The sequence below is a fragment of the Coregonus lavaretus genome (genome assembly GCF_964263955.1).
Source record: "Coregonus lavaretus genome assembly, contig: HAP1_SCAFFOLD_1020, whole genome shotgun sequence".
Taxonomy (NCBI): Eukaryota; Metazoa; Chordata; class Actinopteri; order Salmoniformes; family Salmonidae; genus Coregonus; species Coregonus lavaretus.
In genome coordinates, this window is record NW_028165430.1 from 108,414 (window position 1) to 127,665 (window position 19,252).

Genomic DNA, 19,252 nt, shown 5'->3' on the forward strand with positions numbered 1-19,252 from the left:
CCGGTTAACACTTCCGGCGTAGAAAGAGTCCATGCTTGCTCTGCTTCAGAAAACATCGACAATTGCTCTAAATCAACTGGATAAAGTCACATTTTAAACAGGTAACGTTAATGAAATGTGCTTTCTGTCTTCCACTGTTAGATAAAAGCATTAATTGTATCGCTATATGAACGTGTTTATAGCCTCAAGCTACAAGCTAATTTAGCTAGTTATCGTTAGCTGCAACAAGATTCTAGCTAATTAGCTTGTAAGCTTGCACCACAGATAGCACAATGGGTTAGTTATAAAACTCTTTGCTTGCACACTTCAGTGCTGACATTGCCGTTCTCCTAGCAACATGATATTATACTGGCAGTCCCCCTGCAAAGACATGCTAAACTTTGGTAATATACATTTTTTTTAGCACTCTAGTGCAGTACAACCAAAGATGTTTATAACTAAACCAAGATAGACCACAGCCTGTCGTTTCTAATGGGAACTAATGAGTAATAGTGGGCAGAACAAACAAGGAGGTGGGCAGAGCCAAACACGAGCTAGCGAGATCCTATTTGCCCGTTCTAGCCACATCTGCATATTTCCGTTAGGGAACGCCTACTGTGTGCAAAAAACTGAAATCGCCTTTGCACGCCTAAATAACGCGATTTTTTACAACTTTGACAAAGGTTAAAGTCTACAAAACGCAGTCCACTCTGTTCATAACATATTCTAGTTTTGGGAACAGAAAACCGTACTGAGATCAAATGTTTCATCAATGAGAAAATGGCCGAAATCCATCTTCTCCAACAGCCGGCTACTCGGCTTTCTCTCATAGCCTGCTGCTCAGTGTCGCACAGGCTGCTGCTGGCTTTTCACTCCGCCCACTCTATAGGTCCCAATGCAATACACTGTAATAGACTGTACATGGGATACATATTGGCTTGTAGAGATAATATTTCGACCAGTCTCAGCTAAAGTGGGTTGGGAAATACTCAGTAGTCATTGTACTCATTGTCTTTTGTTTGGAGTGCTCCATGTGAGCAATGATCATGGGTGTTGTTAATGTTGAGGGAGCACGCGCGCCTGAGCACGCATAGAAGTAGCCTACTTGTCCTGCTACGGGCAAATGTAAGAAAATGCCCATTAAATCACCACGTCCACCACTAAAAAGCTGAGCTTCTCAGTCATTTTTTCTTCACCTCACACAGTAAGTCAACAAAGTATTATTATATATTTTTTTTTCATCCATTGCGAATGATAGCCTAATAGTTCCTCACAGTAGGCCTATTTGAAAACAATTTCCAACAATCTCCCCCTCGATAATCACCAAGCCTCGGTGTGAAACAGCAAAATATCACAATCTGATGATTCCATATATTCAGTGGAAAAGTCATAAAATACCTTTCCCTTGCTCAAAAACACGGGAAACTCTGAGGGCCCGTAATAGACTCGTTGATCGTTGCAAGTTCGCTAGAGACAGCTTCCGGCCGGTTCCAGTTGATTGATTTGATACAATGTTGCACTTCACTAGTGATAGCTCAAGCCAAGACAGATAGAAAGGGAGGGAGACAGGCAGAGTATAGAGATGAATGTGAAAGAACCGGAATTTTCAGCTGTATATTTTATACTGTTTTTATTTGTCGGCTTTATGTATTTTTTATCGGCATAAAAAAAAATTGCGTCCAAAAACCGGAAATTACCAGCTAACGCAAACCCTGGTAGAGACCCTACTGAGTATTTCCCAACCCACTTTAGCTGAGACAACTTTTCTACCTTTCTCTCTACAAGCCAATATGTTTCCCATGTACAGTCTATTACAGTATATTGCATTGGGCATTCAAGATGGGACTGAGAACGAAGTGCTGCTGGGTATGTAGGACACAGTCCCACTCCAAACTAACCATATTTGGTCAGTAGAGAAACTACTGAGTATTTCCCACCCCACTTTAGCTGAGATGGGTAGAAAAGTTCTCTCTCTATAGACCAATATTCTCAACATACAAGTGTCAACATTGTATTTTTTCATTATTGGTATTAATAATGTATTTAAAACCTTTTTTTTCCTTTTTTTTTTTTATATATATATAAATTACTCATTGCATTTTCTTGTCACAATAGAAGTGGCCATTGATTTAAAATTCTATATCTTTTGAGTTATCGTGTCTCCTGAGTGGCGCAGTGGTCTAAGGCACTGCATCGCAGTGCTAGCTGTGCCACTAGAGATCCTGGTTCGAATCCAGGCTCTGTCGCAGCCGGCCGCGACCGGGAGACTCATGGGCGGCGCACAATTGGCCTAGCGTTGTCCAGGGTAGGGGAGGGAATGGCCGGCAGGGATGTAGCTCAGTTGATAGAGCATGGCGTTTGCAACGCCAGGGTTGTGGGTTCGATTCCCACGGGGGACCAGTATGAAAAAAATATATAAAATATGTATTCACTAACTGTAAGTCGCTCTGGATAAGAGCGTCTGCTAAATGACTAAAATGTTATCCACGTTGCAGTGTTTTGAAATGCAGGCTTTTTTTGGGGGGGGGGGGGGGGGGGGTTCTCATTACCATACGAAAGTGATGTCATTGTTTGTGCTGCTGGCAGAATACTAATAGTGCTGACCGCTTTCCAGACATCATTTGACTATAGCACACATACATAACGTATTTGTTGTTATTTGCTTAGTAGCGAGTCAGCTACCGAGCTAACTGGTATAACTACGTCCCAGGCTGTGCACCTGATTCTCCAGTTTGATGGTTTGTTTGTTGTCAGTCAGCAGGATGTCCAGTTCGGACGTGTCCTCCTCTCCCAAATCAACACAGGCTAAAACCCAACATCCTGACAACAACTCCAAACCAGTAACCAAACAGAACCCTGTCCCTGCCTCCCCTCCCCTCCGTGGTCTGAAGCTGGCCCCCCACAGGGTGCTGGAGCAGGCACAGCAGAGGGGCAGGCTGAAGTGTTCTAGCTGCGGAGGCTCCCGGATGTTCTTCTGCTACACCTGCTGTTCTTTAGTGGGCGTCAGCCAGCAGGAAATCCCCTCCGTCAAGGTCAGGGAAAGATCTGGGTCTCGGTTCACCTTATTGGTACTATTATGCACAACACAACACAGGCTTGTAGTGGTTTAATCTGATTGGTCTTATTAAAGCACTAGCCTGCAGAGATGGGTGTCAGAGATAGTAGTACTACTTACGGTGCCTCACACACAAGATTGAAGTGTTCTTCGGTTCTGGTGCAGATGCAGGCTTTTGTTACAGCCCAGCATGAAAGAACACATCTGATTCAAGTAATTATCAAGCTTATGGTGTAGGTATAGATACACGTTTTAGACACAATTCACAGTACATGTGTTGACTGTTGTTAATAGCTGAACTGTAATTGATGAACATGGTTGGTCACACTGTAAAGTTCCTCTAACTGTTGTGTTTGCAGCTCCCTATAAAGATTGACATCATCAAGCATCCCAGTGAGGTTGATGGGAAGAGCACAGCCATACACGCCAAGATCCTCGCTCCTGATGATGTCACCATCTACACCTACCCCTGCATACCTGAGTATGAAGATGAAACAGACAAAGTTAGTCAGCTTTCCTCATCTTCATATGAACAAATATACAGAGAACAACTTGAGCCTTTGATAAACAGTTTGTCTACCATATCATATACATACAAATGAATGTCATTCTAACGTAACCTGATTAGATAACATTAATACCATTTGTATTATGTTGACTTGAAATTACAAGTATTATGTGCGTGTTCGTGTGTGTGCGTGCATGTTTAGGTAGTGCTGGTGTTCCCTGGTCCTGGATCAGTCTCGGTGGAGGAGATGTCGCAGAGATTACAGAACCTGGCTGACATGAAGTCAGCTGCCTCCCCAGAGAAGGAACCTTCCCCGAAGAGGCCCAGAGCCGAGGAGGCGCCAGGGGCCACACAGCAGGCTGAGGGACAGACATCAGGGGCCACACACACAGAAGAGAGGGGAGGGGAAGCAGGGTTAGAGGGCCAAACTGAGACACCAGGGGCCTGTCCCCTCCAGAGAGTGGTGTTCATCGACAGCACATGGAACCAGACCAACAGAATCATCACAGATGAGAGACTACAGGGTAATTATGATAGATATAGCATTGATGTAGCTTAAAGTGCTGTACATTATGAGGGGGAACTACTTTGTTATTACCTAGTTATAGCCTACAACTAAAGCCCAGAGTTTTTACTGGTCGGGTCACAACGTGAACAGTAAAAACTCCTGGCCCTGCTAATGACTGTTCCTCTCTCTGTCCCTGCAGCGTTGCTCCGTGTGGAGCTGAAGCCCTGCTAATGACTGTTCCTCTCTCTGTCCCTGCAGCGTTGCTCCGTGTGGAGCTAAAGCCCTGCTAATGACTGTTCCTCTCTCTGTCCCTGCAGCGTTGCTCCGTGTGGAGCTAAAGCCCTGCTAATGACTGTTCCTCTCTCTGTCCCTGCAGCGTTGCTCCGTGTGGAGCTAAAGCCCTGCTAATGACTGATGGACTGTTCCTCTCTCTGTCCCTGCAGCGTTGCTCCGTGTGGAGCTAAAGCCCTGATAATGACTGTTCCTCTCTCTGTCCCTGCAGCGTTGCTCCGTGTGGAGCTGAAGACCAGGAAGACATGTTTCTGGCGCCATCAGAAGGGTTCTCCAGACACCTACCTGGCAACCATAGAGGCTGTCTACTACTTCCTCAAGGACTACCAGGAGTTGTGTCTGAGACAGGAGTACACAGGACAGTACGACAACCTGATGTATTTCTACTGTTACCTACACACACTGATCAACAATGCTAAGACAACCGCTGGGAGACGCTGAGACTGCAGGGAGGAGAGAGAGACAGAGAGAGGCCAAAACTACCGCAGGAAGACGCTGAGACTGGAGACAAGAACCTACCTACACACAATCACCACCAAGGCCAAAATATATATAATCGCTGACAACCTTTTTATGAGAGTAAAGTAGGTCAGATAAAATGTCACAACAGGCCTGATGTAAACTTTCCAAATGTCGACAAAACAATACTCTAGACAAGGTGGGGTCTTTTTGTGTCGGTAAAATGTATTATGCGAGAAATGGCGGTGGAAACGCTTTTAGGCGCAAATATTGTGATATGTTGATATGCATTTTATTAGGCTACAGGTTAAATATGTTATGAACTTCACAGGGTGGTGAAAGTGCAAGGTGATGAGCTTGATGCTTCTTTCCAATAAATATTGGGGGTCGTATTCTGGTGGCATGATGATCGATGCTTTGCTGCCGTTTGACAAATAAAAAATAATCTCGCTCTTTCGTCCATAATAATCTCATCATGTAGGCTATACCCACACTGTATCTGCGAGTGCCAGCTGTTGGCTAGAGCGCACATGCCAAGACCAGAGTGGAACCATTTGCTATATAACGCAACATTTGTTGGGACGAAACCATCAGAGTTTTAAAAAATGTGATGGAAACCCATTACATTTTTTACAGTTATTTTTATGTGCACTACATCACACATACTTTTATCCACAACAAGTCAATTTGATGAAAACATGTCTCTGGTGGGAAACCACATTGTTTTTATGCAGATTTGAGAATATTCGAATGAAACTGGTTAATTGGATGGAAACCTAGCTACTGTCTAAAACTCAGCCAGGAGAACTGTGATATTTATGTAGAGAGGACTACTAAGTACAGATCTAATTAGATCAAAACTGTTTGATGAAACTCTTGGTGCTGTCTATGTCAGTGATTCAGGTTCACCCATCAGATGTGATGTTCTAAAGAATGGTTGTGGTTGTTACTGCGCAACAATGTCATGTTGAATTATGAACAGTAGATCACCTGGTCTGTGTTCATGTGTTCTGTATAAAATTACTAAAGAAAATATACTGAATTTACTGTGAGTATATGGGACTACTGAAGTTGAAAGATTTTGATAAAGGCTGGGATTGAGTTCATTACGCTGGACAGCTGACAATGCGGCTTTTAAATGAATGATGAAGCTGCGCATGTAGGCTCCATTACCTTTAACAGGCTGGTTTGGAGCTGCTGGTGTTTACTTGTTGAGAGCCAATCTACCGTTAGCTACTGGCAGTATGTGGCTTTATCTCCAAATGGTGCTGCTCAATGATTCAATGGCAGCGTGTGAAATTATACCTGACAAGCTCTTACAGATGCAATTGAATAGGGAACTCTAGCCGACAGAGATCACATTTAAACATATTTTTATTTACAAATCAGGGCAGGCAGTGCATGCAGAATGGGTTAATTTAAATAATTACATTTCTCCAATTTAAAGAAGTAATTTCATAGTCGCTTCCACACCTTTGGTTCAACATCATCATCACTGTCCAACATCCAATAATCATTACATGTACTGAGGACCTCAATCATCAAGCCACTAAGTGTAAAAATACTCTACGTTGCGATTGTTGTTTCCTAATCTTAACAGAACCATACACCTGCATCTGGATTAACGACAAATAAATCCATCCGTAAAGCCAATGGGGAGTGTGTGTGTGCTGTACTGTCCATCTCTCCATGTGTTCTAGTAGTAGGCCTCTCTGATCTTGGCCTGTAGTGTGTCGCAGGTCTTCTTGGCATCTCCCAGCAGCATGGATGTGTTGGGCTTGTAGAAGATGGGGTTGTCTACAGCAGCATAGCCCACACCCATGGTCCTCTTCATCACAATCACCTACAGTACAGGGAGGGGAACGGGTTAGACAATGGCTAACATCACGTTTTATATTCCTCTTCCCACCGGAGACCGGGGTTTGATCCCCATGTCCACCCTTCCTCCCACTTGCCTGTCTCCCCCTCTGTTTCCAACTGTCTAAATCGGGTACGGAAGTACTATTTGAGAAGGTCCGGTCACACAAATTTCCTACACGGAAAAGGTCCATATATTGTAATTTATCGGCGTAGTAACAAACCCCCACCTCACAACCCCAAACGGTTCACACCCCTCTTGTTGGCGGAGAGAAAAATGTGCAGCTAATTTCCTGCAATTCTACACATTTTGCCGTGTTCATATGATACCAGGGGTCAAGGCCCGAATAAAAATAAAAATAAATGTTTGGGACCCGCATTCTGTATTGACCCCATTCTGGGTCCGGATTTGAACCACAGTCCGCCTGTTGAGTATGGCTGGTGGAAATAAAGTGTCAGAATTATATATATTTGTAACTAGTCCCAGAGCCCCTTCATCACAATCCCCTACAGAGGAACAGAAATATGACAGTGCACTTCACAAGCTCATTTTATGCTCTACCTGTGAGAGCCCTTGTCACCCAAAGCGTAGGAGTGCTTAGTCCTCAACACTGGAGAACAACAAGGCCATATTATGCATCCTTCCTTCCGTAAACCAGTGAGAGGGCCCTGTACTAATACTCTTACACTACCTTCTTCCTTCCCTACCTGTTTGGACTTCCAGACCTCCAGGACTGGCATGCCAGCGATGATGGAGTTGGGGTCCTCCTGGGCTGCTGAGTTCACTGTGTCATTAGCACCCACCACCAGTGTCAGGTCCGTCTCTGTGGGAAACACACACCAGACATTCAGTAAAACCAGTAGAGACCCTGGCGGAACTATGGATGGACCCAGCCAGGCAGCGCTACAAACACAACCAAGTGTCTGAGGGATGCCTGCTGGTTGTTATGATCAAATCGATTAAACAAAAATATAAAAACGCAACATGCAACAAATTCAACGATTTTACTGAGTTACAGTTCATAGAAGGAAATCAATCAATTTAAATAAATTCATTAGGCCCCTAATCTATGGACTTCACATGAATGGGCAATTGGCGCAGCCATGGGTGGGCATAGGCCCACCCACTTGGGAGCCAGGTCCACCCACTGGGGAGCCAAGCCCAGCCAAATAGAATGAGTTTTTCCCACAAAAGGGCTTTATTACAGACAGAAATACTCCTCAGCACCCCCCCTCAGACGATCCTGCAGCTGAAGAAGCCGGATGTGGAGGTCCTGGGCTGGCGTGGTTACACGTGGTCTGCCAAATTCTCTAAAACTACGTTGGAGGCGGCTTATGGTAGAGAAATAAACATTACATTTTCTGGCAACATCTCTGTTGGACATTCCAGCAGTCAGCATGCCAATTGCACACGCCCTCAAAAGTTGACACATCTGTGGCATTGTGTTGTGTGACAAATTTAGAGTAGCCTTTTACTGTCCCCAGCAGAAGGTGCACCTGTGTAATGATCATGCTGTTTAATCAGCTTCTTGAAATGCCACACCTGTCAGGTGGACAGATTATCCTGGCAAAGGATAAATGCTCACTAACAGGGATGTAAACTAATTTATGCACAACATTTTTGAGACATAAGCCTTTTGTGCGTATGGAACATTTCTGGGATCTTTTGTTTCAGCTCATGAATAATGGGACCAACACTTTACATGTTGCGTTATATTTTTGTTAAGTATATTGATCAGTGTGAGTGTGAGTGTTCTGACCTTTGAAGTCCTCATTGATCTCATCCATCTCCAGAACCACGTCATATGGAACTCCAGCCTCAGCCAGGAGCACGTTCAGCTGGCCGGGCATACGACCTGCCACAGGGTGGATACCAAACCTAGAGACACACGTGCACACAAACACGCAGAAAAAACACGCACACGCATTAATAATGTCTACATGCAATCCCTCAGTCAGTCAGGGCTTAACAGCTTTGCTCTGTATTTGGAGAATAAATATGTTTTCCACTAAAGCTTTTAGACCCAGATGTGTTTTGTCTTCCTTGAACATAAGAGGTGATCTGCCAGTGTTCCTGACCAGGAAACTCAAGATGGTCAGTAGGATAAGTAAAACTAACTGGAAATAATGTTATTTTAGAACTCAGACTAATACAGAAAGATATTGTTATCTCACTCTGTGACAGGAGGACTGATGGTACCCAACTAAAATAAAGGACAGTGAAAGAGGGATGAGAGAGAGAGAGAGAGAGAGAGAGATGAGAGAGAGAGGAGAGAGAGAGAGAGAGAGAGAGAGAGAGAGAGAGAGAGAGAGAGAGAGAGAGAGAGAGAGAGAGAGAGAGAGAGAGAGAGAGAGAGAGAGAGAGAGAGAGAGAGAGAGAGAGAGAGAGAGAGAAAGAGGGATGATTGAGAAGAGAGGGATGATTGAGGAGACAGAGAGGGATGATTGAGAGACAGGGATGATTGAGGAGAGAGGGATGATTGAGGAGAGAGGGATGATTGAGGAGAGAGGGATGATTGAGGAGACAGAGGGATGATTGAGGAGAGAGAAAGAGGGATGATTGAGGAGAGAGGGATGATTGAGGAGAGAGGGATGATTGAGGGAGAGAGAAAGAGGGATGATTGAGGAGAGAGGGATGATTGAGGAGAGAGGGATGATTGAGGAGAGAGGGATGATTGAGGAGAGAGGGATGATTGAGGAGAGAGGGATGATTGAGGAGAGAGGGATGATTGAGGAGAGAGGGATGATTGAGGAGACAGAGAGAGGGATGATTGAGGAGAGAGAAAGAGGGATGATTGAGGAGAGAGGGATGATTGAGGAGACCGAGAGAGGGATGATTGAGGAGAGAGAAAGAGGGATGATTGAGGAGACAGAGAGATGTATTGTGAGGACCTACCTGACAGTCTTGCCCTGCTCTACCAGCATCTTCACCATGTCAGCGATGGGGTACTGTGCCTTAGCCGCACACAGACCCCAACCTACACACACAGACACTAGTGTTATAAGCAGACCCCAACCTACACATCACAGTATCACTGTACGTAAAGTTAAAGTTTTACTGTTAAAGGTAGACTCAGCGACGCACGAAGTAAACAGAATATCGGGCCGATTTCCACAAGTAAGAGTGTTGAAGCACGAGGCTAAACATCTCCACTGTTTTGGTCCGTAGCTACCATGCTGTAGTAGTCGCGCATATACTCTGTGTGACTGTGTGAGAGCAAGGTCTTGCATCATGCTCATCTTAATATCTGCGGTGCTGCTCGTGGCAAGGTCATAACGCTTGAGTCTACATTTAATGTGTTTGATGTTTCAGGTTGATGTGACCTTTTCCAAGACATAGTCGAGAATATAATGTCGACCAGATAAGCGATAGAGGTAACTTAATGACCAGATAAGCGATAAAGGTAACTTAATGACCAGATATGCGATAGAGGTAACTTAATGACCAGATAAGCGATAAAGGTAACTTAATGACCAGATAAGCGATAAAGGTAACTTAATGACCAGATATGCGATAGAGGTAACTTAATGACCAGATAAGCGATAAAGGTAACTTAATGACCAGATAAGCGATAAAGGTAACTTAATGACCAGATAAGCGATTAGAGGTAACTTAATGACCAGATAAGCGATAAAGGTAACTTAATGACCAGATAAGCGATAAAGGTAACTTAATGACCAGATAAGCGATAGAGGTAACTTAATGACCAGATAAATGATAAAGGTAACTTTATGCAGAGGTTATTCATGGAAGACTAAAAACAGAAGTGAGTAAGGTCTGTTTGAAACAATTTGTTCTCTTCTGTTCTCATCTCCTCTCCTGACCAAGGCTTATAGTATCCCCTCTTACCCCTCCTCTCTCCAATATTCACCTCCTCTTTGCCCATTTCGCCCTCTCTTCTCCCCCTCATCTCCCCCCCCTCTACTCTCTTCTCCCCCTCCAACTCTCCCTCATCTTTCCCCCCCTCTCTTCTCTCCCTCCAACTCTCCCTCATCTTCCCCCCCCTCTTCTCCCCCTCATCTCCCCCCCCTACTCTCTTCTCCCCCTCCAACTCTCCCTCATCTTTCCCCCCCCTCTCTTCTCTCCCTCCAACTCTCCCTCATCTTTCCCCCCCTCTCTTCTCTCCTCCAACTCTCCCTCATCTTTCCCCCCCTCTCTTCTCTCCCTCATCTTCCCCCCCCTCTCTCTCTCCCTCATCTTCCCCCCCCTCTCTTCTCTCCCTCCAACATCTTCCCCCCCCCTCTCTTCTCTCCCTCCAACTCTCCCTCATCTCCCCCCCACCCCCTCTCTTCTCTTCTCTCCCTCCAACTCTCCCCTTATCTTTCCCCCCCTCTCTTCCCTCTTTACCCATTCTCTTCCATCTCTCCTCTCTCCCTTCTGTCTTAAATCATAGGATTTCTACCGTCTGGGGGGGGTGCGTGCGAGGAAACCCCTTTCCCCTGCCTGTAAGTGTTATGGGTGTGGGGTTATGTGTGTTTGTGTTATGGGCGGGGGGTTATGTGTGTGTGTGTTATGGGCGGGGGGTTATGTGTGTGTGTGTGTGTTATGGGCGGGGGGGTTATGTGTGTGTGAGTTACACAGGTTCCTCTAGCACGCATGCCCTCTTCTTCACCCCCCCTCCCATGGGTCTGTCTAATGCCTGCCTGCGTAACTCTGTCCAGGGTTATCAGCGTACTGGGTAGAGGTGTGTGTGTGTTCTGATACTGGGTAGAGTTGAGAGGTGAGCGGTGAGAGGCCAGTGCTGTATGTTGATTAAACAACTAATCAACTTCGTTTGGAACAAATCCCCCTGACCTTTAACCCTCTGACCCCTGGGCCACTGTAGTCTTCTATACTACCGGTTAACTCCGAGGTCTGGCTGTCTGCCTGGCGGACAAGCTAGCTCCGCTTCACAGGGACATAGACAAACCACACCCTCTACTGGACATTCCCTGTACCTGTCTGTCAGGCTCCAATACAGATGTTATGCTAGGTTTCATTACAACCCCTCTATGCTAGATCCTACATATACTACATTTTCTTATCTGGTAGTAGAGTTCAGCCTGGGGAGGAGAGCAGAACACAGACAGAGACATATAGAGATGCATGACTCAGCACACAACCCTCCTACAGTGATGAACACTGACACACAGGTGTGTTACATCAGACTACCTCTGAACCCTTCTCAGAACATGCCTGTTGTGCGCACGCATGATTGCATTTGTGCTGCGTGTGTGTTTGTGTCTGTGTGTACCTGGTGTGATGATGATGCTGTTGGCCTCTTTGATGAGTTCGATGGACTGGTCCACGTTGACCTCTGTGTGGGTGCCCGTGATCTCCATGGGTTTCCCCCCTGCCGTGGAGCTGGTACCAAACCCTCCCAGGATCACGTTGGGCAGGGAACGGTTCATTGCCTAGAAAGAGCGTTGTGTACCCAGGATTAAATACAACATTTATATAATATCGTATCTCTATGGGGAAGGCGCCAAATCTTTTGACGAATTCCAAAAACATAATTCCTGTAAAAAAAATCTCAAACTGCAAGAGCAAAACTAAGATGACAAGGCTGCCTGACTGGCAGGTGAGTGTGTGAGTGAGAGAGAGAGGCTGAGAGAGTGAGTGTGTGTGAGTGAGAGAGAGAGGCTGAGAGAGTGAGTGTGTGTGAGTGAGTGCGTGTGTTTAGCAGTACTCACCACACACATGATGTAGGAGAGGATAGCACCCGAGGAGCCAATGAGAGCTCCTACGATGGTCATGAGGTTGTTGTCCAATAGGAATCCCTCGGCACACAGCGCCCAACCAGAGTAGGAGTTGAGCACAGTGATGACCACGGGCATGTCAGCGCCCCCGATGGCCATTGTCAGGGTTACGCCCTACAAGAACACAATCACCGTCAGGACACTCTTCACAGTCACCAATAGGGTTGCAAAATTCCAAGGTTTTCCAGAAATCCTAGTTGGAGGATCCCTGGATTTCCTGCTTATTCCCCACTGATTCCAGTAATCTTCCAACCTGGATTTCTGGATAATCTTCCAACCTGGATTTTTGGGAAAGTTACTAGAATCTTGGAACTCTCTCCATCAAACCGGGAACATTCCCAGAACATTAGCTAAGATTCCCATTAAGTTCTAGTTCGTTTTTGATCTAACATTAGGATGATAACATCCCAAAATCATTCAAAGAAAGTTATTTTGTATTTATTTGTTATGTTTTAAATGAAATATTCTTGGAATGTATTCCTAACATTCACAAACATGTTGTGCACAACATCTGTAATAACCACCACAGAACATTCCCCAAACGTTCTCATTAGGTTTCCTGGTAAGGAAATAACAATGCACCTGTACTGTTTTTAGAACATACTGCCACAACGAAATATGAGAGCAATGTTCTTGCAACATCAGGCACATTTTTTATACAAACATTGTATAATCATCAGCACAACTGGACAGTTTTTGTGTTATGAGAGCATTTGCTACAACCTAATGACTGTTCTGGAAACTTTTACAGAGCCAATTTTGGTTTGCTGGGTAGTCACTAGATAAACCCCTCACAGAATTTGTATGATACTGTGTTATTTCCTGTAGATCAGGTGTAGGCAACTAGATTAAGACGTGGGCCCATTTTTGTTGGAGCGAATGGGCCGGAAAACAATTATAATAATTTTTACACTGCAAATTGATCTTAACTAAGCCCAAAAAGAGATTGTATTTGAAAATAACAATAATTTCATACCTTGATTGACTTGAGACACGATCACGTCTCTTTTTTTATTTGTGGGAATACTTGGGAAGAGATTCTCAATTAAACATATTTTTTGAAGAATTCCTGGTTATTTTTTGAAATGTTGAAATTTTTACTAAAAACATCCGGGGGGCCCAAAAAAATTAACTATGAAATAAATAAACAACACTCGGGGGCCAGTTTTGGCCCACGGGCCGCCTGTTGCCGACCCCTGCTGTAGATTGTTTAGCCTTTATCAAGGTCAGTCCCACCAACATTGTTGAGTGTCATTTTTCTTATTCTGATTAGAGCTGAATAACACTATTGGTCATTGCCGGTGTTTCTTCACCATGTCTGTATAAAACATTGCAGATTTAGCCATGTTCTCACCATGATGGTGGAAAGTCCAGACACTCCAACCAGACAGCCCATGCCAGTAGCGTAGTCGGTACTGAGCATGAAGGGAATCATACCGCCGACAGATGCCGTCATCAAACCGGCGTTCATCATGTGACGCCCCGGCAACATCAGCGGGGCGGAGTTCAGAACGCCTGACAGGAGGGAATACAGAACAATATTCACAATACTGCACACGGAACTCGGAATTCAAAACTCTGAACTTGGAACTGGGAATTTATCATTCTGAACTGGAAATTGGGAACAGAGAGAGGCGGAATGGAGCAGGGAATCCTGGGTATGTCTACCTCTGCTAAGCTTCCCAGTAAAGCAAGAAAAATAATCAAGCATCCCAGAAAAGTTTTAAAAATAGCCCACGTTAACATATGTAGCTTAAGAAACAAGGTTAATGAAATCAATAATTTGCTTGTAACAGATGACATTCATATTCTGACAATCTCTGAAACTCACTTAGATAATATATTTGATGATACAGTGGTAGCAATACAAGGTTATAACATTTACAGAAAATACAGAAATGCCAATGGGGGCGGTGTTGCGGTCTATATTCAGAACCACATTCCTGTAAAGCTTAGAGAGGATCTCATGTTAAATACTGTTGAAGTAATATGGCTACAGGTTCACCTACCTCACCTAAAGCCCATTCTGGTAGGAAGCTGCTTTAGACCACCAAGTGCTAAAAGTCAGTATCTGGATAACATGTGTGAAATGCTTGATAATATATGTGATATCAATAGAGAGGTATACTTTCTGGGTGATTTAAATATTGACTGTCTTTCATCAGGCTGCCCACTCAAGAGAAAGCTTCAAACTGTAACTAGTGCCTGCAACCTGGTATCAGTCAACCTACCAGGGTAGTTACAAACAGTACAGGAATTAAATCATCAACATGTATTGATCATATCTTTACTAATGCTGCAGAAATTTGTTTGAAAGCATTATCCTAATCCATCGGATGTAGTGATCACAATATAGTAGCCATATCTAGGAAAACCAAAGTTCCACAGGCTGGGCCTAATATTGTGTATAAGAGGTCATACAAGAAGTTCTGTAGTTATTCCTATGTTGTTGATGTGAAGAATATTTGTTGGTCTGTGGTGTGTAATGACGAGCAACCAGACGCTGCACTTGACACATTTATGAAATTGCTTATCCCAGTTACTAATAAGCATGCACCCATTAAGAAAATGACTGTAAAAACTGTTAAATCCCCGTGGATTGATGAGAAATTGAAAAATTGTATGGTTGAGAGGGATGAGGCAAAAGCGATGGCAAATAGGTCTGGCTGTACAACCGATTGCCAAACGTACTGCAAATTGAGAAATCATGTGACTAAACTGAATAAAAAGAAGAAACGACACTATGAAACAAAGATAAATGACATTAAGAATGATTAAAAAAACGCTTTGGAGTACCTTAAATGAAATGTTGGGCAAAAAGGCAAACTCAGCTCCATCATTCATTGGATCAGATGGCTCATTCATTACAAAACCCACTGATATTACCAACTACTTCAATTATTTTTTCATTGGCAAGATTAGCAAACTTAGGCATGACATGCCAGCAACAAACGCAGACACTACACATCCAAGTATATCTGACCAAATTATGAAAGACAAGCATTGTAATTTTGAATTCCGTAAAGTAAGTGTGGAAGAGGTGGAAAAAGTATTATTGTCGATCAACAATGAAAAGCCACCGGGGTCTGACAACTTGGATGGAAAATTACTGGAGGATAATGGCAGACTATATTGCCACTCCGATTTGCCATATCTTAAATTTAAGCCTACTAGAAAGTGTGTGCCCTCAGGCCTGGAAGTAAGCAAACGTTATTCCCCTACCTAAGAATAGTAAAGCCCCCTTAACTGGCTCAAATAGCCAACCAATCAGCCTGTTACCAACCCTTAGTAAACTTTTGGAAAGAATGGTGTTTGACCAGATAAAATGCTATTTCACAGTAAACAAATTGACAAGACTTTCAGCACGCTTATAGGGAAGGACATTCAACAAGCACAGCACTTACACAAATGACTGATGTTTGGCTGAGAGAAATTGATGATAAAAAGATTGTGGGGGCTGTTTTGTTTTTGTTTTGACATTAAATCGATTATAGTCTAATGATGGAAAAACGTATGTGTTTTGGCTTTACTCCCCCTGCTATATTGTGGATAAAGAGTTACCTGTCTAACAGAACACAGAGGGTGTTCTTTAATGGAAGCCTCTCCAACAAAATCCAGGTAGAATCAGGAATTCCCCAGGGCAGCTGTCTAGGCCCCTTACTTTTTTCAATCTTTACTAACGACATGTCACTGGCTTTGAGTAAAGCCAGTGTGTCTATGTATGCAGATGACTCAACGCTATACACGTCAGCTACCACAGTGACTGAAATGACAGCAACACTTAACAAAAGAGCTGCAGTTAGTTTCAGAATGGCTGTATTTGGGACAAATCATTTACTAAACCCTAAACCTCAACTAAATCTTGTAATGAATAATGTGGAAATTGAGCAAGTTGAGGAGACTAAATTGCTTGGCGTAATCCTGGATTGTAAACTGTCGTCATGGTCAAAACATATTGATACAACAGTAACTAGGATGGGGAGAAGTCTGTCTATAATAAAGCACTGCTTTGCATTCTTAACAGCACTATCAACAAGGCAGGTCCTACAGGCCCTAGTTTTGTCGCACCTGGACTACTGTTCAGTCGTATGGTCAGGTGCCACAGTGGGAAAATTGCATTTGGCTCAGAACAGGGCAGCACGGCTGGCCCTTGGATGTACACAGAGAGCTAACATTAATAATATGTATGTCAATCTCTCTTGGCTCAAAGTGGAGGAGAGATTGACTTAATCACTACTTGTATTTGTGAGAGGTATTGACATGTTGAATGAACCGAGCTGTCTGTTTGAACTACTGGCACACAGCATACCCATGCATACCCCACAAGACATGCCAGAGGTCTCTTCACAGTCCCCAAGTCAAGAACAGACTATGGGAGGCGCACAGTACTACATAGAGCCATGACTACATGGAACTCTAATCCACATCAAGTAAATTTGATTATTTTTTAAAAACAGATACAAATCCCCCTTATGGAACAGCAGGGAGTGTGAAACAACACAAACATAGACACATGCATACAAACACACAATAACATACGCACTATACACACGTAAACATGGATTTTGTGTTAGATATATGTGGTAGTAGAGTAGAGGCCTGAGGGCACACACTTAATATGTTGTGAAATCTGTTATGAATGTATTGTAATGTTTTTAAAATGTATAACTGCCTTAATTTCGCTGGAATAAATACAAATGTCATTGATTAGAGTGAGGGGGTGAAGGCCAGGTGGGGGGTTGTATTGATATATCACATTGATTAGAGTGAGGGGTGGAGGCCAGGTGGAGTGTTGTATTATACTGATAACAGACCACAGATCTGGCAGGGACTCCTGCCTTCAGTCTGTCTCTCATTACCAGTGATCACACAGGGAACAGAGAACTGCCAGTTTCTAATCGCAATAGATAGACAGACAACCATTTCTCATATGTGGGCCAGAAGGACTTCCCTCCTTAGAGAAGCAGCCCCCCCCAACTTAAGGAAAATATTCACCCATTTTGAATGCTATATTGTTTTTGTGCATCTTTGTGTGATGTTCTATCGATTCCCTGGGTCATTTCATGTTTTCATGTGTATCTGAGTTATTGGCTTTCAAAGCACGCAGAAATTCAGCCGGTATGACGTAGAATTGTGATAACGCTGCTCTCACTACCCTGGAAGTTAATAGGAATACGACTTTTAGATCGCAAAAACGTCTATCATACATGTCAGATTTCAATACTGGCCGAGGTCATAACTCTGGAGGTTGTCTTCTCTCGAATGAACCAGTGATCGTACCTCGAGAAATGTGTAATTTAACAGAGGGTCTAGCACATTTCTTCTATTGGTCTTGCTCTTCAGTCCAGGGTGACTCCTAAATTGATAGTGCAGTTGGTATTATTGTGTGTAGCTAAGTTCGCTAGCTAGCTAGCCAACCCATATAGAGCATTGCATTGTGGATTTTGTAGTCTACTTGAGCTGCAACATATTTCCACAACAATTTTCACGTTTCTACCAACCTTATTATAATGACAAAATGAAACATTTGTTCCACAAAAAATATTGTTCTCACATAGTGTTATTTAACACAGTAAATTATAGGAATGAGGGGTTTTGGGTGGATTTTTCCTTTAACAACTGTTACCTTTCCCACATAGAATTCCTATAAAGCCTCCCGGCCCTTCCACTCTGTCAGGCACGCAATAATCAGCCATACACACAAACACACACACACCATCCTGGCCTGGATTTCCCATGGGATCTTGAGCTTTGGCTAGATCAAAGGAGGCAATCAGTACCACAGGACAGAGAGCTCAGAGTGTGTGTGTGTGTGTGTGTGTGTGTGTGTGTGTGTGTGTCTGTCTGTCTGCATTCATGTGTGTTAATGGCTGTCTACATTACCTTGCAGCTTGCCATATGCCACCAGTGACCCGCTGAAGGTGACCCCTCCGATGTATGTGCCGAGGTAGGCCACAGTCTTCACCATGTTGGCTGCAGGGTGCACGTCCAGGTGGGGATACTCGATCATGTACTCTGCCACACAGGTTAGCACTGCAGCCAGACCTACCAGGCTGTGGAAGGCAGCTACCAGCTGGGGGAGGTCGGTGATCTCAATACGCTTAGCAATGGTCAGACCTGGGGAAGCAGAGTAGCAGAGATTCAGAAACACGCGGTGGGGCACAGGGGAAAACACAGACACGCCGTCACAGAGACCTTCAGTTCTATATACAGTTGAAGTCTGAAGTTTACATACACCTTAGCCAAATTCACAATTTCTGACATTTAATCTGAGTAAAAATTCCCTGTCTTAGGTCAGTTAGGATCACCACTTTATTTTAAGAATGTGAAATGTCAGAATAATAGTAGAGAGAATTATTTATTTCAGCTTTTATTTGTTTCATCACATTCCCAGTGGGTCAGAAGTTTACATACACTCAATTAGTATTTGGTAGCATTGCCTTTAAATTGTTTAACTTGGGTCAAACGTTTTGGGTAGCCTTCCACAAGCTTCCCACAATAAGTTGGGTGAATTTTGGCCCATTCCTCCTGACAGAGCTGGTGTAACTGAGTCAGGTTTGTAGGCCTCCTTGCTCGCACACGCTTTTTCAGTTCTACCCACACATTTTCTATAGGATCGAGGTCAGGGCTTTGTGATGGCCACTCCAATACCTTGACTTTGTTGTCCTTCAGCCATTTTGCCACAACTTTGGAAGTATGCTTGGGGTCATTGTCCATTTGGAAGAACCATTTGCGACCAAGCTTTAACTTCCTGACTGATGTCTTGAGATGTTGCTTCAATATATCCACATAATTTTCCTTCCTCTTGATGCCATCTATTTTGTGAAGTGCACCAGTCCCTCCTGCAGCAAAGCAC

At 43.8% G+C, this 19,252-nt stretch overlaps 2 protein-coding genes across 2 annotated transcripts in view; one reads left to right on the plus strand and one right to left on the minus strand.

The window, feature by feature from the left end:
* Positions 1-6,190, plus strand: LOC311115871 (tRNA-uridine aminocarboxypropyltransferase 1-like). The gene is made up of 5 exons (XM_084190994.1): positions 1-101; positions 2,734-3,011; positions 3,394-3,537; positions 3,745-4,066; positions 4,553-6,190. Exons 2-5 carry the CDS (start codon positions 2,742-2,744, stop codon positions 4,780-4,782), a joined length of 966 nt encoding a protein of 321 aa, XP_084047120.1. The 5' UTR covers positions 1-101; positions 2,734-2,741; the 3' UTR covers positions 4,783-6,190.
* Positions 6,157-19,252, minus strand: part of LOC311115870 (NAD(P) transhydrogenase, mitochondrial-like) — a 23,324-nt gene continuing 10,228 nt past the window's right edge. Inside the window, exons 16-23 of the mRNA XM_084190993.1 lie at positions 18,280-18,513; positions 13,751-13,911; positions 12,331-12,510; positions 11,892-12,051; positions 9,554-9,635; positions 8,418-8,536; positions 7,366-7,481; positions 6,157-6,643 (exon numbers count right to left, since the gene is read on the minus strand). Of these exons, the coding sequence (XP_084047119.1) occupies positions 6,497-6,643; positions 7,366-7,481; positions 8,418-8,536; positions 9,554-9,635; positions 11,892-12,051; positions 12,331-12,510; positions 13,751-13,911; positions 18,280-18,513 (1,199 nt within the window). The 3' untranslated portion in view covers positions 6,157-6,496. The remainder of the gene's footprint in view (positions 6,644-7,365; positions 7,482-8,417; positions 8,537-9,553; positions 9,636-11,891; positions 12,052-12,330; positions 12,511-13,750; positions 13,912-18,279; positions 18,514-19,252) is intronic.

What these genes read in the sequence shown, in the direction of transcription:
- LOC311115871 (XM_084190994.1), top strand. Translation starts at nt 2,742, where the DNA reads ATGTCCAGTTCGGACGTGTCCTCCTCTCCCAAATCAACACAGGCTAAA. An exon ending in ATGAAGATGAAACAGACAAA is followed by an intron (nt 3,538 to 3,744) that starts GTTAGTCAGCTT and finishes GTGCATGTTTAG; the next exon opens with GTAGTGCTGGTGTTCCCTGG. An exon ending in CACAGATGAGAGACTACAGG is followed by an intron (nt 4,067 to 4,552) that starts GTAATTATGATA and finishes CTGTCCCTGCAG; the next exon opens with CGTTGCTCCGTGTGGAGCTG.